General features: G+C 34.3%; 1 protein-coding gene across 1 annotated transcript in view; it reads left to right on the forward strand.

Moving 5' to 3' along the window:
* The window catches only part of KCNH5 (potassium voltage-gated channel subfamily H member 5), a 349,253-nt gene that overhangs the window by 70,574 nt on the left and 259,794 nt on the right, over positions 1-18,885 (forward strand). Inside the window, exons 4-5 of the mRNA XM_004612371.2 lie at positions 3,011-3,139; positions 14,415-14,530. Of these exons, the coding sequence (XP_004612428.1) occupies positions 3,011-3,139; positions 14,415-14,530 (245 nt within the window). The remainder of the gene's footprint in view (positions 1-3,010; positions 3,140-14,414; positions 14,531-18,885) is intronic.

Below are 18,885 nucleotides of genomic sequence, written 5' to 3' on the forward strand. Positions count from 1 at the left end.
TCAAGTCTGTTGATATGATTAACAGTGGACTATTTCTACTAATGGGAAATAAAAACAGTAGTTCAGGAAGATGATTTTAAATACCTCTTTCTGGTATCCTACTGAACAAGGGAAGATATTTACACAAACATCTGATAAAAGGTTAATATCCAAGAGATATCAAGAATTTATAAAACAGTTAAAAATAGAAATTCTGTTTTAAAACTAGGCAGAGTATGTATAGGCATTTCTCCAGTGAAGACACATGTGTGGAAAATAGGCAGATGGAAAGATGCTCATCTATTACTATTAGGAAAATGCAAACTAAAATGAGTTACTATCCAAAGGATGATAACTTGCATTCCATTGTGAATAATACACGGGGAGTCTGGCAAGCTCGCCGTGGAGTATTCATATCCCAAATACAGTAACAGATATATACATACCTCTCGAAAAGCCCGACAAGCTACCGAGAGTATCCTGCCCACATGGCAGAGCCTGGCAAGCTACCCGTGGCTTATTTGATATGCCAAAAACAGTAACAATAGGTCTCATTCCCTTAACCTTGAAAGAGCATCCAATTGTTGGGAAAGATGAGTAAGGAGAGACTGCTAAAATCTCATGGCTGAGTGTACTAGAGATGTTACTGGTGCCTGCTTGAGTAAATCGACAAACAATGGGATAACAGTGATACAGTGATCCAAAGGATAAGAAATAACTACCAAAGAGATGATAGTAGGATTGTAAATTGGGATAGTGATGATAAAGCAGTTCAGAAACTTCTCAAAACTTAAAAATAGAAATTCAGTATGATTCAGTCATTCCACTTCTGAGTATACTCAAAACAAAATTTTCAAAACTCACTAATTCAGAAAGATGTCTGCATTACCATGTTTTTTTCCAGTAATATTTACAATAGCCAAGAACTGAAATGAATTTAAATACCTGTTGAAAAATTTTTGGATAAAGAACATGTGGAATATATGCACAATGGAATGCAATTTAATTATAAAAATCATGATGTCCTCCATTTGCAGCAACATTGACAGACCTTGAGGATTTTATGATTAGTAAAATAAGTCCAAAAAGGATGAACATGTGTTTTCACTAATATGTGGTATCTATAATAAAGATAACAGATGAGCAAAATAAAGCATAGTGAGGTTTTAGAACAATTATTGCTCACCAAAAGGAAGAGGAAACAGGAGTGGTGAATATGTGGTGAAGGATAGAACTGAGCTCTCAGAGGTGAATTTAGCGTAGCATGAATTCATAGTGATTTTTAGAGATGCATATCTGAAATTTATTTTTTGTTATAATGCTATGTCCATAAAAATAAAATACAATAAAATAGTTTTTAAACACAAAGACAGAACTGTGATAATCAAGGGTACACTAAATTATGTCATACCTTTCTTTTTGAATTTCTAGTTTATTTAACCTTCTTTGACTTCCTGTTGCCCCAAATCCCAATACTAGATTAAGTATATTTTAGAAGTCACTGGACAAATGCCAGTTAACCTATGGAATTGAGTCTGTGGCTCAGCTTGGAAAAATATCTACCTGATATCTGAAAGTAATTTTGAAAACAGCCTTGACTCTGTGCCCAAATATGAAAAGTTGCTTTTTAATAGGGAGGTATGAAATGCAACATTATATCTTTCTGTTAGATTTCTACCAGACCTTGGAAAATAACTAATTTTTAGTGCCCCTTTCTCTGCTTTTGACCCTGATGCCTCAAGCTCGCTGTGCTGGAACAGCTGTCGACCATGTGTCTGTAAGCGTCTGGGTCTGGTGATTTGTAAAAGTGAGCACATCGTTCAGTTATACTGTGTAAAATAAGAAATAGAAAAACAAAGAACAAGCTTCTCTGGGAAATAGTGTGATGGTTTTTGAGACCAGGCCTGTCTCATCTGGAAATCCTTTAGAAAAGGACTATGTCTTGTCATAGCCCCGAGGGTTGGAAAACCTTGGCTGTCAGAACTGACTATTCTTACAAAAATCTCTTTTCTCTAATTCTCTGACCTCTTGAACCCAGTAAACAAATTACCTAATTTTGCCTAAATAATAAATTCCCCTTTATGGTGATATTATTCAGTGAATTTTTTGGCTACCTATATAGTGATGCTTCTTATTTCACTCCTACTCAAGTATACTATATATTATCAGCTCTCATTTAAAAGTTATTAATAGTTCCCATTTCATTCTTCAAATTCCAAATTTGGAAAAACATAACTTCGAAGGTATTTCTCGTGTCTTTAACTATTTATTATATACCATAATATCTGTTCTTGATTCGTCCAAATCCAGACCTTTAAACATTTGGGAATGTCGGTCCTTTGAAGAACACGTAACAGTGTTCCAGATTCATGCTTTGAGTGATGGAGATAGAAAGCAATGAATCCAGAAGAAATCTTCAATTCTCAAGGGTTGGGCACATGCTTCCCCCTTTCCTCAAAGGCCTGAAGGAGAGCTTTGATAGTCCATATACATCGTGTCTTCTTGGTCCAATGATGAAATACAGTTAAGCTCTAGCACTATCATATACTTCTGTATAATGGTTAGAGAAAGAGCTTTAAGTTAGAAACAACATTTCAGATGTTCTGAAAATCTTACTAGAGCCCTGGTACTGCTATGGAAGTCAGTTTGGGATACCAAAGCCAGAAGGAGAGGGAAATATGTAAGAGTGGTGGGATTTGGTGAAACTGTTAAAACGACATTGGTGAGAGCAGTGGTACTATAGGGACACATACCTAAAGATGCTGCTTGCATGCTCCTATATTATGGAATGATATCCTGTGCTTTAATTTCAATTTTCACATTTTGGGTTGAGTAATATTTTTTTTTTAGTTTTGAGCAACAGTGGTTGCTACAAAACTAAAATTTCTTTGGATTCCTTTCAGCAGAATCAATACTGGTGCTTTGCTGCTAATTTTTGGCATAATATAGCATTTGGCAGTTAAGGAAGAGGGAAATCTAGGGATTAAATTATTGCTGTGGCTTTCTCAGACTTCTGTCCTTTCTCTTACAGGAACCCCTGTTTGGTTTTATATGCAAATTGCACCAATAAGAAATGAGCATGAAAAAGTGGTCTTGTTCCTATGCACTTTCAAGGATATTACATTGTTCAAGCAGCCAATAGAAGATGATTCTACAAAAGGTAATTTTCAAAGGAATTGCTAAAAATTAGGCTTACTTCACTATTATTATTTTTATAGTAAAAAGTTAAACTGGAAAACAAACCTTTGCTATATGTACCCTTTTTTTGGTGGGAGGCACACCTACCTGTGCTCAGGGCTTACTCCTGGCTCTCTTCTCAGAGATCACTCCTGACAGGTCTCATGGACTATATATGATTTGGGGGATTAAACCTGGTTCCAAGTGCAAGGCAAACTTATTGTTTGCTGTACTATCATTCTGACCCTGAACTATGTGTGCCCCTTTTCACTTCTATTCATGCTCATAATTGTCTAGAGTCAGTTCTATTCAACCATATTGTTTGACTAGAAATACAAGATGAAATAATACTTTTTTAACTTATAGTAAGATATACTCAAGTTTATTAGTTTAGAGTGAATAAAATGGAAATTTCAACAGCTACCATGGTGAGCTTTAGAAACAAAACATATAATAACTTATGAGATAGTTTGGATTAAGTTTTGTTTGAATGCAATTGATTAGTTGATTGAATTTTATTGAATTGATAATCTTGTTTAGTTGATTTCTATTTCAGGTTTCCTTTTATCCTTCAATCAATCACTATAGCTTCTTTTTGGATAGATGTTGCTAGATTTTGTGAAATATAATTTTGTTATCAAGTGAGTGACTGGCAAAATGCAAGCTGGAATGTTAATGGTAATAAAATATAGAGAGATTGCTATAGAAAACAATATTCAGTGCCATGTATATTAATTCCCTGTAATTAATTTTCTCTGTAATTTAGCCTCATTTTATTCTATCCAATTATGTTAAAATATAAATTTCTATATTACAAATGAAGGGTTTCAAATATCCTTAGATGTAGTTTTTATAAAACAATTAGTACTTGCCTATGAATTCTTATAAATGATATTATAACTTCTCAGTGTCTGGTTAACACCAAATTTCAACAGAAAAAAATTTCAGTGTGAAAAATGTGTAAGCTATGATCTATGAATGTTTTTAAAATGAAATAAATTGTTAAATTGTTTACAAGATTTAATAAAGTACTCATTTTTGAATACTTTTGCTACCCATTTCTCTGTCTCTACTCAGAGACCCAGTATTTCAGAAGTTTAAGATAAATTTAAATAATGTTTTGAAATAGAATAGTTTTCCAATAATATTTAGGTTAAATTCTTTTTAAAAAATTAAGGTGTTTTATCTAATAGCAGCAGAATATTTTCAGACTTATATTGAACATTCATTAGACAGATCACATTCTGGTCACAAAGCATAACATGACAAATTTAAAATAGAAATTCTGTTATTATGATCTCAGAAAACAGTGGCATTTAACAATATCAATAAGATTGCTAGACAATCCCCAAGCATTCTGAAATTGTTATATTTTAAAATCACTTATTTGTCACAGTAGGCTTAAATTAAAAAGTATTTTGCAATGAAAATAAAAGTTTAAAACTTTCTGGATGCAGTAAAATATTGCCTAGAGAGAATGTATAACATTATGTACAGATAAAAGGAAAAACAATATGAAATTAATAGTAACCTTTGAAAGGATCAAAGATATAGAACTAATTAAACCCTCAGACTTCACCTGAGGAAAGTAGAGGAGAACAATTTAAGCCAACCAAGATGAAGTCAAGAAGTAATAAACCTTATAGGAGAAATCAATGAAATAGATAACTGGAAAACTTTAGAGAAAATCACCATAAACCAACACTTGTTCTTTGAAAAATAAAGTTACTAAATCCCTGGCTAGACATACCATGATAAGGGAAAAACACAACCAACATCAAAAGAAAAAAGAAGTGCCATCACTTCAAACAACTTTATAGTCAGTTAATTTATAACATTAGTAAAATGGGCTAAATTCTTCTTTGCCTTTTAAAAATTTTTTTAGGATCATATCCTTTGATATTCAGGTTTTGCTCCTGGCTCTGCACTCAGGAATTACTCCTAGTGGTGTTCAGGGTACCATATCAGAAGTCAGGGATTGAACTCAGGTAGATCGCTTGCAAGGCAAATGCCCTACCCACTATACTATTGCTCTTGCCCCAGAATGGGCTAAATTCTTGAAAGTCACAAAATACTAGAAATTACACCAGGAGGAATAAATTATCTTATTTGTTCTGTACCTTTTTCTCAAAATATTGACTTGATCAAAAAATGATAGTTAAGGGAACTCTGTTTTCATACCAGTACTAACTTCATACCAAAACCAGAGAAAAAAATTAGAGGCTGAATCCAATAAACATAAGTGTAAAAATTCTTAGCAAAAATCCATTCAAGAGATTCATTAAAATGTTTCAATAACCAAGTGAAATTTATTTGACATACGTAATGATAGTTTGGCTGGTGAGATAGCACAGAAGTTGGGCGTTCACCTTTCACTCGGCTGACCCAAGTTCAATTCCTCCACCCCTCTCAGAGAGCCCGGAAAGCTACCGAGAGTATCGAGCCCGAGTGGCAGAGCCTGACAAGCTACCCGTGCATATTGGATATGCCAAAAACAGTAACAATAAGTCTCTCAATGAGAGACGTTACTGGTGCTCGCTCGAACAAATCGATGAGCAATGGGATGACAGTGACAATGATAGTTTATTACTCAGAAATAATTATTGCAATCTATCATATAAAGGTATATTTTTCTTTACTACTAGGTGAAGAAGAAAAAGCATATGCTTATATCAGCATAGAAAAGGAATTTGTTAAAACCCAACAAACATTCATGCTAAAACTCAGAAAAATAGGAATAGAAGGGAACTTCTACTCGGCAGGAAAAATCTATGAAAAACCTGAATAGCTGACTGTATTTTAAAGTGAAATGTTTTAAAATAAAATACATTGTTGATATATTATTTTGACTTAACATTCTTCAGATGAATTTCTCTTTCCTTTACATTTAAATGTCAATCTGACTGGGTAAGAAGCTTTAATATTGTAGACTTTTCATCTGAAAATGTATTGGTATAAATATAGGTTTATGGAAAGACTTATGGCTGTATGTTAAGTAATTTGATTTTTCTTGTATTCTTTAACAAATTTGATGGCAAACTTGAGTTGTGGTCAAGAAAAGTGCAGTATGTTATTAATGAAAAGATTATGATATAAGCTTTTGAGTATGAGTCGACTTCTATTTATCCAAATTAATGTCTCTTCCTTTTTCTTCTTCCTTCTCCTCCATCTCTGTATCCTTACATCAGAATTCAAACATTTTTAAAGGTACATTGCCTTTTAAATGCATAATTCATTCTTACAAAAATGATATTTGAATAAATTCTAGACAAATCAGATACTACTTTGATTTTTAAACTATGGGTTAATTAGACCTATAGATTTAAATTTATATGATAAAGCAGACCATTGTAAAAAGTAGTAGAATAAAATATCTCTTTTTAGTGCCAGAATCTTTAGAGGAAGAATTTATTTTAACTGGACTTCTATTTTGAGATTCTTTCTTACTTTTCAAATACATAACATAGTCCTGAAAAGTATTACATAATGCATACTGTGAATTTTATATATATATAAAATAGTTTCTTTTATTTGCATAAGCTATGCATTTAGTATAAAAAATTCAGTAGAAATAAAATATTTACAACATTAAGTAATCATCTTACTATTGCTACGAAGCTAATAGTTTAGGATACTTTTCAATCTTTGAAAAACAGTATCATTCACCATTTTAAGACAAGTAAACGTACTATAGAACTTTAAAAAAATAGTAAGACTTCATAATGAGCTTGGAGACTATAGACTTAGTTTTGATTTAACTTAGGCATCTGAATTGTTTACCATAAATCTTTCATAATTCTTGTATGAATATTTATTTCTTTGTATATTAGAAACATTTTTTTGGAGCAGAAATACTGGTTTAGCACATGAAGTATGATTTAAAACATTGTGATATAGTCACTTGGGGGAGTTCTGGAGAATGTTTTTTTCCTTATACAGTAAATATACAGTATAAGTTTTATTTGATTGCCCTTATTTTCTCAGTAAAATGTGAAACATGATGATCAATTGCTAGTAAGCATGGTAAAGGAAGTGAGAAAGTGTAGAAGATCTGAGAGGGAAAATAGGTGTGAAATACAGTCTAAGAGAATTGAGCAATGAATGGAGAAGAGAAATTCAGCAGATTTGCTGAGTAGCTGCATGATTCACTTGAAATTAGTGTTATGTTTCATTAGCATCTAATAACTATGATTTTTGTTCTGTTCATCTCATGTTTAGTTAAAGGTGAGTAGATGAAAAATTAAATAAAAAATCGTATCATTGTATTCCACTAGATTTGGGCTGATGAGGTAAGACGTAAAAGAATCAGAGTGCAGGACCAGAATGCTGATGATTAAGTTCAGGCTGTTTGCAAAATTTTGAAGACATAATTATATAAGGAAAGTTTTACTCAGGATTTAGGAAATAATTTCTTAAAATACAGAGCAGACAAGTGAATCTACACATCAGTAAGCCTAAAGGTAGTTTAAATCACAGAACAAGGACATTTTACCATATATAAAGGGCACTTGGAGAAAAAGCCCAACACCTTGGAATGTTGCTAGATTGTTGGAATTTTTATTTCTACATCCTATCTGGGATAGTAGCTAGAAGGTAATGCTAACCAAAATTAGACAACATAAGACAATGACAAAATTTCCTCATAATGAATTCTTTTTAAATTTTCTTTTTGGGTCATACCCAGCAAAGCTCAGGTGTTACTCCTGGCTCGACATTTAGGAATTACTCCTGGTGGTGCCTGGGGGACCATATGGGATACTGGAAATTGAACCTGGGTCGGCCGAGTGCAAGGCAAAACACCTTACCCACTGTACTCACTCCAGCCCCGAAAAAATGAATTCTGTGTTCACCAAAATATTGTTCTAGAATGATTTATTTCCCTTTGAATAACAGGGAGGGTGCAGTATCTTTGAATTATAGCATGATCAATGGTAGCAAAAAGTATTGAAAGAGAGAAAACCAATTTTGATGAAGTAGTTAATATGTCAGAAGCTTTATATTCATTATTACCCATTCCTATAATTATGAAAATTAGTATTATTATCCTCATTTTACTGTCGAAGATCCTGACATTCAAAGTCCTACTGACTTCGAATTCCATGTTCTTTCTCTTGCACCAGGCTATCTCTTCCTTTTCCAGTGTGTTGTTGGGATTTATTCACCTTGAATCTCTGCTCCCTTTTACCCTGTGGAAATGGAGTTCAGGTTGTGAACACCGATCCTGATAGAATTGAATTTTTGTTACTAGTATTAAGGTCATTAAACTTTTACTCAGATAAATAATCAATGGTATCTAATACATCGTTTATAATAATACAAAGGTGGAGAATTACAGCCAATAATTCCTTACTATTGATTATTCATGTATGTTTAAAAAGAATTGGCTAAACTCACTGCCCATTTATATTGTATAGTATTTTAAGATAGATTCCAAAACTGCCAAGATAAATTACAGTATGAAATATTTTGTGCCAAATAGTTATAACATCTTCTATATAATAGAGATAAAATAATAGAGACAAAAATCCTGTGAAATGAATATAACAGCAACAACCTTACTTTTCTGGGAATACAATGGCAGAGAGGAAACAACAAATGAAATATGAGAAATTATATCATGTATTCTCTTTGGTCAAAAGAATAATTGTTTACCTAAGCTTTTTCCTTTATAGATTAAAATCTTGTATTGCAGTCTTATAGACTGATTTAACTGCCTCTGTGATTTCCTTTTATTTTTAAGATTAGGCCGTCCATGACAAAGAGGTTAATTGCAACCCAGCAGAGCTAAACTAATGTTTTATTAAGAAGGAATTGGCATTCGAGCTTTTAGGAGAACAAATGTCCTCATAATGCCATGAGCAACTTATATAGCCAAGTATTAGACTCTTCATATTCAGCTGTCTGTTCACATTACCCCATATCGACCACATCTAAGTAACATCAGCAAACTGTGCTGAATAATCAGTCATATCAGTTAGGCCTCTGTAAAGGTGAGGTCAGTAACTGTATCGCTGAAAAAAGTTAGAATTGCTGATGTGTCTTCTTTCTCTGACCTAGACACTGTGGCTGCTGAACTTTTTAAATGTATAACTGTACACTGGGGGAAGGTAACAGATAAAATGAACGAATATGGCTAATAACATAGATAATTCACAATGCACCCAAGACAGAAAGGGATTGGCATAAGAAATATAATATGATGTTATTTGTGATAGTAAATGAATATAGATGCACCTAAGTGATCATAAAATAGAATATTTGTATGATTGGGAAAGAAATTCTCCAAGATGATAAAGGTGCACATGGAATCAGGCATCATTGTGGATGGGTTTGGAGGTTGTAGAATCCATGAAAATTAAAGGCTGTAGAGTTTCTTCTAGTTTCTGGTTTTCAATGATATATTTACAAAGTAGTATCTTGAAAGTGAAGAAACACGGTCGAATAGGAGTATTGAGAAAAATACTAGTTTATTTAAGAAAGTCCTTACCAGAGACAAAAAAGATAAAAATTACAGACTAGCTCAGGAAACTCATTTATAAGTTCCTCTGATTAAATGTAAAACCCTTTGTATTTGCCTTGTCTCTTCAGATTCCAGAACATTTAAGACATTTTGATCTCACAGCACATAACGGTTTGCTCAACTTAACAAACTGCCTTTGACTGATTTTTCTAGGAAGAATCTTTTCCAAGCCTAAATTTCTTTCTTCCAGTATGTATGAGTCACGTTCAATATTTGTCATCAATTTTTCTCTTTTAGAGGCTCCCAGTTTCCTTTTTGAAGGTATAATTATAATCTTTAGCAATTTCAGTGTTCCCTGCCCAACCTTTTCTACTCTTTTGCATTTTCTCCAATCTGTAGACCTTAATATCAGAGAGATGTGTTACACTCACACCTTAAAGAGAGCTTGCAAAATAAAAATTAGATTTTACTTTTAGTGACACATAAATGATTAATGTGTTATTTCCTATTTAACCTTTTTTTTGAGAGGGTGTATAATGCTCACTCATTTATTCATTGGAGAAAGTATACCTAGTATCCATTGTGTATCAGTGTGGTAGCAAACATTCAGGGATAGGAAGCCTAGGATCTGGCTCCTAAAAGCTCTATTGTGTAGTAATCTCTTGTTTTTGTTTTATGTTTAAGGGTAGTCTCTCTCAACATACTGTGTCATACTTTTATATTGAAAAATTAATGCCAATTTTTCTCTTACTTTCTTCTTTTTTTTTTTGAGGGAGTCACTCCTGGTCATGTTCAGGGGTTACTGCTGGCTTTGCACTCAGGACTCACTCCTGGCAGTGCTCAGGGGATCCTATGGGATGCTGGGAATTGAACCTGGGTTGGCCATGTATAAGGCAAATGCCCTACCGGCTGTGCTATCGCTCCAGCCCCTCCTCTTTTCAATTAATGATAACCGCATTTTTAACCATCAAGAAAAATGGAAACATTTTATTTTCACTATTTCAAAATTTTCTCTTCAGGAAGCTAAAATAAGGCTAAGAAATGGAATTGAATATTTCATATCATATTAACTACCTGCATATAAAAGATATAAAAAGCTTTACTTTATATTTAAATCAGGAACTACTGTTTTCTTATTAATAAGCACAAATGTGTTTATGTATATTTTTCAGTATTTAAAAAAAATTTTATTGAATCACTGTGAGATAGTTACAAGCTTTCCTGTTTGGGTTACAATCACACAATGATCAAATACCCATCCCTCCACCAATGCACATTCCCCACCAGCAATATCCCTGGTAACCCCCGCCCCTGCCTTTCCTACCCTTCCCCTGCCTCCATAGCAGAAATATTCCCCGTACTCTCTCTCTACTTTTGGGCATTATGGCTTGCAACAAAGACACTGAGAGGTCATCATGTTTGGTCCATTATCTACTTTCGGCACACATCTCCCATCCTGACTGATTTCTCCAGTCATCATTTTCTTGGTGATCCCTTCTCTATTCCAGCTTCCTTCTCCCCTATGCTCATGAAGCAGGCTTCCAGCTATGGGGCAATCCTCCTGGCCCTTGTATCTACTGTCCTTGGGTGTCAGCCTCATGTGATGTTATTCTATACTCCACCTGTTTATGTATTTGGAGAAAAAATGGATGGCAGTGAGATTCCCTGTCTTGGTTCTCCTTCAACACATATTTTCCAGCATGGTCTAAGGAAATAAGACAACACATTCCTTTTGATTATTTCCATTCTTAATGTGTCACTGGATTTATTTCTTTCTTTTATTTATTTCCCTTAATTTTTAAAAAAATATTTTTGTATAGCTTTAGTGCACCTAGGGATATGAAAACAGACTCTACTCCAATATGAAAGTGTTCTTAAGGACTGTAACATTCCTTGTCCTAGAAATATGAACCTCTGTAAATATAAATTGACTTGGAGTGTCTGGAAATATTAAATATAATTATCATATTTTGATGATAGAGAAAGAGATATGTTCGCCAGGAAGTATTTTATTGCCAACACAGTTGGTGTTATCAACAGACATGTTAACTCAACAGTGTGAATCAAACTAAAACTCAGTAAAAGTAAAATAAAATGAGACTTGTTTTATTTTATTGTGGTTAAGTATATATATATATACACATTTATATATGTACATATATGTGTGTATGTGTGTATTTGATTTACAATATTGTTAAAGACAGGGATTCATGTGTACAATGTTCCAACACCACACCGTCCACCTGAGTGTCTATCTCTCATTATCATTCTCTCTGTCTCCTTCTCCCCGATGCCGCCGCCCCATCTCCTACAAAACCTGAAGATCTCTAGGGATCTCTTAAAGAGTTTAAAAGTGATTAAGGGAATGGTTATATTTATGCTGAGAAACCAGAGAGCAGAGTATGGTCTTTACAATACTACCACCTAATTCAGGAGGAAGTTGATCTTCTATATGACATAGTAGGAATTGTGAGGGGAGTGTCAACTAGAAAATACTTACTGGTAAGTTAATAGTTTGTAAGGGATTGAAGTGATTTTGTGTGTGTGTGATAGTGAAGATGGATGATAAATTATGCATTTGATTTTGGTAGCTGGAAATACCATTGTGGCATTCACCAAGACCAAGAAAATGTGAAAGATGCAGAGTTGGTAATAGAGGGAGAAGATAATAATGAGATAACTTTTTGACACTTAGAGTATCAGATACCTGTAAGCATTATGGAATAAGATAGGTAATGGTCAATTAGATATTAAGGGCTGTCGCTTACAACAAAAATCTTGATTCATGATATTGATTGCACATTGATCATTTATTTACCTTGGTGTTAAGTTCTTAGAGAACTGTTGGCATAGCTGGTAATTCTAAGTTCTCGGGCACATTGTACAGGGTAGTCTATAGGGCTACAACCATGTTTTTGTTTTAGTTACAAGAATAAACTCCATTTATAATGAATAATTTAACTTTCTAGCAATTAATGTCAGTTTACTTATTTTAATTTTTTGGCTTTTTTGGACACACCCAGTGATGATCAGGGGTTACCCTTGGCTTTGCACTCAGGAATTACTCCTAGCGGTGCTCAGGGGAACATATGGGATGCTGGGAATAGAACCCTGGTCAGCCGCGTGCAAGGCAAATGCCCTACTTGCTGTACTACCACTCCAGCCCAATTTACTTATTTTCTAATCTAATTGTTGGTTTCCACTGAGGGTGTAAAGTAGTAGGCAATACAAAACTTTTTAAAAAGTCAGATTTTTCCTAAATAATTCAACTGCAGTATATATAATGTCACATAGTTGGTATACTTAAAGAAATTTGACAGTTTTCTGCTGAGATTTATTACTTTATCTTATATCCTATTGTCACTGGATATTATTATCATTCTTTTGGTACATAAGATATTTTAATTTTTAAGGGCTTAAGTAATTCAGCAAAGGATAATACCACAGAAGTTATCAAATGTTTTTAATGGAGTCTTTAATAGGCTAGAACTTTTAACACTACCTGGCGAGAGATCCTTGAGACAGAAGCAGAGTCTGGTTAGTTTTGTTCTACTTGCTCACATCTTATTGTCATTCCCATAAAATTTATGTATTTTAATAGTGGAAATTTGGAGCCCCAGAAGAGATTTCTTTCTCATTAAATTCATATTCCTTTCTCCCAAAAGTTAAAATCACAACTCTTTTAGACAACAATTTGAGAGATTCTAGATAGTTAAAAAAATCTTTAGATATTTCTGCAGTTGTAAATAAGATAGAAATAACATCTTGGTTTACTACAGTGAAGATAGAGGCTATGATTTGAACCATAATAGGTAAGATTTTATGAAAATTTGCTTCATTCACATGTGTGTTTCTGCATGCAAACAGTAAAACTGCATTTATTAGCATATTACTACCAACTAAAATAAGTGAATTCAACTTTTAGTCATTTAAAAGAGTAGTAGCATACTTATTTTTCTCATAACAGTCCTCTGTAGGTGGTTAATCATGTATGACATTCTATTATACACCAACTCAATGGCTTTTTCATCCTGTGGGATTTTGTTCTTTGCATCCAGCTGATGGAATGGAGAAAGAAAGAGTGGAGAAATCTCACTTGATTTTTATGTTGTTGCATGCATGGAAATGACACACATGGCTCCTATTTTCATGATATTGGTTAGAACTAGTAGCACAAATACATCTAGAGTCAAGGAAATGTTGACAAATGTTTTTTTCTGAGTGGGCAGTTTTTTCCCAGTGATAGCTTAATCAGTGCAAGAGGAACAAATATTTTGTAGGTTGTTAGTTTCCTTGTCTTCATGGACTATATAATAAATACGAAAAAAGTATAAAGGTTATACAGTGTCACTGTCACTGTCATCTCGTTGCTCATCGATTTGCTCGAGTGGGCACCAGTAACGTCTCCATTGTGAGACTTGTTGTTACTGTTTTTGGCATATCGAATACACCACAGGTAGCTTGCCAGGCTCTGCTGTGCAGGTGAGATACTCTTGGTAGCTTGTATGCAAGGCAAATGCCCTACCCACTGTGCTATCACTCCAGCCCAAAGGTCATACATGAGAGTTTTATACAATTTATTATTGTATAATCACAGTTGAAATATATGGTGATATTATATAGAAATAAAAATGCTTTATATAGATACTTTATATAGATACTATATGTAGGTACTTTATATAGATACATTATTTCTGTATATTATGCTACTTCTGAGACCATTGGAATATTAGTCCAAAAGTTGGATCTTATATTAATCATGTATAAAAAACTGAATCTTTCTTTTCTTAAACTTTAGGTTGGACAAAATTTGCCCGATTAACACGGGCTTTGACAAATAGCCGAAGTGTTCTACAACAGCTCACGCCAATGAATAAAACAGAAGTGGTCCACAAACATTCAAGATTAGCTGAAGTAAGTACATGATAATCTGAATTCTAAGTTTGTAGTGGTGTCATATATCTCCCTTACTTGCTCTCCATCTTCACAAATTGATTCAACATAGATTTTCCTGGTGATTTACCTGATGAACGCATATCTGCTCATTTAATTTTCCTTGTATAATAATAGAAATTTTAAATTATTTTATTCCTACCTTTATTTAAAATCAGAAAGTAGTTCATAATATTACAATATATCTGTAGAGTGTGAGGTTTCTTTGAGCAAATGAGATGGGCATCTCAATCATCTACCTTTTCATGCAGCACACAGTTACTGAGTATTGTATGTGGTACTCTGTAAAGGATGTAAAACTGAATAAACTGTGGGCCCCATCATTAAGGAATTGATGATCCAGCACAAAATAGTAATATGAAAATATGATAAACTTAATAGGATGCGGTGGGAGAACACGAGGAACATACCCCTTAACTTGGAACTCTAGGGACTGTTAACTGAATGAGGCAATCTCTGGACTGAGTGAAACTTAGAGGAAAATTATGATTGGCAGGTACAGAAGAGATGAAGTCATTTCTATCAGAGAGTCCAGCATACTCAAAGGTTCAGAAATGAGATTTCTTAATGACTTTGAGGATAAGTTCAGTGTGGGTGAAACCACATGGAGAATGAAAGGTTGAGGATAAAAATACTGTGTATAAAGAAACAGTGGTAGCTGGAGTCACATAAGCCAGAGAAATGATATGATCACATCTGTGCTTTAGAATAACCTACCAAAGATAGGTTTCAATGGTTTCCTTTGCAAACTTTTCCTTTGTAATTTAAAAGCATTATTCTCAAAAGCAGTCCATAGATGTCATCAATTGCCAAAAAGGGACCATAGAAAGAAACATAGAGCCCTTGATTGGACTAATGACTATATTGAACATCTAGATAGATGAACTAGTTCAGAAGTTTTAGTAGTGACTCCATTATATTGAATATGGCTTTAAGCAAGAAAGTTGGTAACAGAAGTGACCATATTATAAACACACCAAACTTGCAGTTAATACATTTGTTGATAGATTAGAATTATAGGTGTAAAAGGGAATGGAGGGGGGTGCTCCAAAAGCAGGACTAAGAGAGCCTTTGGGTTGCTTACACTGATACCTAGCTGACTAAGTCATATGTTAGGGCCATATATATATGTTAAGGTCATATATATGTCATAAAGTTAAAGTCATAAATATGTTATAAACTTATGGCCCAACAGTGCAATACTTCAACACTTCTCAGGCCCAGTGATGCTTGAAAACCATTCCTTCCATGCTCAGGACCTTGAGTTATACCAGTGGCGTGGTGAGGTGCAGGGGGAGGCATAGTGTTCCCAGCATCCCATATGATCCCCCAAGTACCACCAGGAGTAATTCCTGAGTGCATGAGCCAGGAGTAACCCCCCTGTGCATTACCAGTGTGACCCAAAAACGCCTCCCCCCCAAAAAAAAAAGAAAAATTCAACTAGAGATGCTTAAAAGCCAATAGTCAGTATTATGGGCTCAGTAGGGTATGTGGATTGAGTTATGTCAATGTCATCCTCACAAATATGACTATTAAAAGTCTTGACCTAGATGATGGTACCTAGAGAGAGTGTATCAAAACCAGAAAAAAGGAATGAGGACATAACTCTGAGACAGTGAGAAGCTTTATTGTTTCTATCTTCTGCAATGCCATTTATTTCACTGAAAGATGCCAAAAAGTTAATTAAGCTATGAAAACCAAGGGACCAAGAAATAATGGTGGAACAATACTGCCACTTAGGTGGTGAGTGTGGTGTATGCCTGAAGCACACTGTATGCCTGAAGCACAAATATTAATAAACATGTTAATAATGAGCTGTGTGCCTCAATTAAATCAAAGCCAAAATAAAACCAATAAAAACTATAAAGCAATTTACTGGACACTCAAGATATTCCCCGGGAATTTGCCAAAGATGAAACCAATAAAATGCATATGTTCCAGTTGCTTTTACTAGAGGAAAGGGAGTTGACATGCTCCAGAGAAATTTTTTTATTTTTTCAAACAACCTTTTTGTTTTGTTGTTTTGGGTCACTTGCAGAAGTGCTTAGAGCATGCTTCAGTGGTCCTTGGGAAACCATGTAGTGGCAGCCTTGGACCTCCAACATGCAAAGCATACACTCAAAGCACTGAGATATCTCTCTGGCACAAGTAACTTTCTTAACTAGTTGTAGCTAATGAATTTGGCCTGACGAGTGGTAGGAAGTAAAGTAAGTTTCCTGAATTTGGAGGGATCTTGAGTTTTTCTTGGACCACTATAATAGGAAACTTTTATGGCTTTCTGCTCTAATTAGCACAGTTAGCTTGGAGAGAAATGAATACTTTGATGTGCATACATGTTTTAGAAGCCCAATAAGGATATTAAAATAAGTAAATATTAATAACATGAAACATCAAAGATAATGTGCAATTAGCATAAGATTTAAAGCACATAATTAGATATGACTAGTTCAATAGTGCTTACTATTAAGTGCTATGGGAGTTTGAAACTACCTGCTTTCCTGCCTTAAGTTTTTCTGCAAAACAAGCTGAGCTGTAAGACTTTGCTTCTGTGACTGCTGACTTCCAGTCCTGATTTCTCCCAGATCTTAACTATACCCTATTTAGAGTTTTTTTTGTTAGTACAATTGCGGAAAAAATAGGAAAGGGAACATAGAGCAGAGTGCTTTCTGCCTTGCACTAAAAAGTGTTCATGATTTCCCCTCCTCTATCTCAAGTGGAAAATTTCTTCTCTCATGACAGCCCATCATTTTCACTTCCATTTTTTGAGGAACTTTTATTGCTTTTTCTTACCATTTTATTATTTTACTGCTTTGCATTTTGATTATTGTTAGCTTCTTTATTAGTCACCTTTAATTCATAAACCTGATCCAGACATAAAACTGCTTTATGTCATCTTAGGTGTTATTTTATTGAACATGCAGAAATAACAAGATTTTCAACCTTTTATTGAACATGCAGAAATAACAGGATTTTCAACAAAGGCTAAGTCTGTGTGTGCTTTTAGATTGCTGAAGGCTTGCCAAAAAGAAATACTAAGTTACTACATGGCTATTATTTTTTTCCATTTATTCTCACAGTATATGATTTGCTCACGTTGAATTTTTGGTTTTGCTCTTGAATTTCTGGCTCTTTCACTTTTTTCTAAGATGTGTAGTTTATTTCATTTCTGCCTGAACCCACTTTTGGAGCCGAGCTCTAGATTCAAAGATCCTGTCCTCCATGGAGCTCCATGTTGTCAGTTCATTAATTTTCCACAAGCACTGACAACCTCTGATTGCCTCCAGCTTGTCACTTCTAAGCTGAATGAAGATAAATATATGCACCACTGCCACATCAGTGATCCTATCTCCATTAGAGTCAGAGGAGATACTCAGATATTGACTTGTATATTCGGAGAGAAAAAATGTGTCTATATTGGTAAAAAATTGGTATATTGGAGAGTGTGATTTAATCCCCCTCCCCCAAAAAAGGCTTATTGCTTATGAAAGTGCTTATAAAATAATAATGGAAGTGAAGGGTTGTTGTTTTATAAAAGAGCCACAGTGACAGATCACATATTAATGTTGTGTTTTGCATGCAACAAAGAAAATGATCAAAGCCCAATGGTGCCATGTATTATTGTTGTTACTGTCCTTCCTTTTCACATCCTTGTTCCTCCTCCTCTTCTTCTGAGGCATTTTTGTAGGGCTTTATGTACATAAGTCATAGAATGAAGAATTGGGATCTGATTCTCTAAAAGAAATATAAGATGTAGGTTTTACCTGGGACTATACATTATAATCCTTAAACAGATTTTGAAAATATCGATTCTCTGAAAATCTAACAGGCCACATAAATATCTATCTAATCCTTGGGGTGGGATCTATGCATGAGTATACTGAAGTATACTGTACATTTTGAAATTTTTATAGATGAATCTAGTGCACAGCCAAATTTTAGAAATACTGAATGCAGGAGTTATTCCATTCCATATATGGAGGTAAGGTCTTACAGTACTCCAGGGCATTCAGCGGATGCTGAATATTTATATTAGCACATTGTATGGCACATAACAGTTTTAGGGAGTCTCTGAGATGTTTAAGAAGAAATGAATGCTGACTCACTGTATCACTGTTGTCCTGTTGCTCATCGATTTGCTCGAGCGGGCGCCAGTAATGTCTCCAGTCGTTCCTCTCACATTCAGGGTCAGGGGAATGAGGCCCATTATTGTTACAGTTTTGGCATATCAAATATACCACAGTAGCTTGCCAGGTTCTGCTGTGCGAGAGTCTGCCAACATTTTAATACTGACATTAATTCATATTTATAACACTGCA

The sequence above is a fragment of the Sorex araneus genome, chromosome 3 (genome assembly GCF_027595985.1).
Source record: "Sorex araneus isolate mSorAra2 chromosome 3, mSorAra2.pri, whole genome shotgun sequence".
Taxonomy (NCBI): Eukaryota; Metazoa; Chordata; class Mammalia; order Eulipotyphla; family Soricidae; genus Sorex; species Sorex araneus.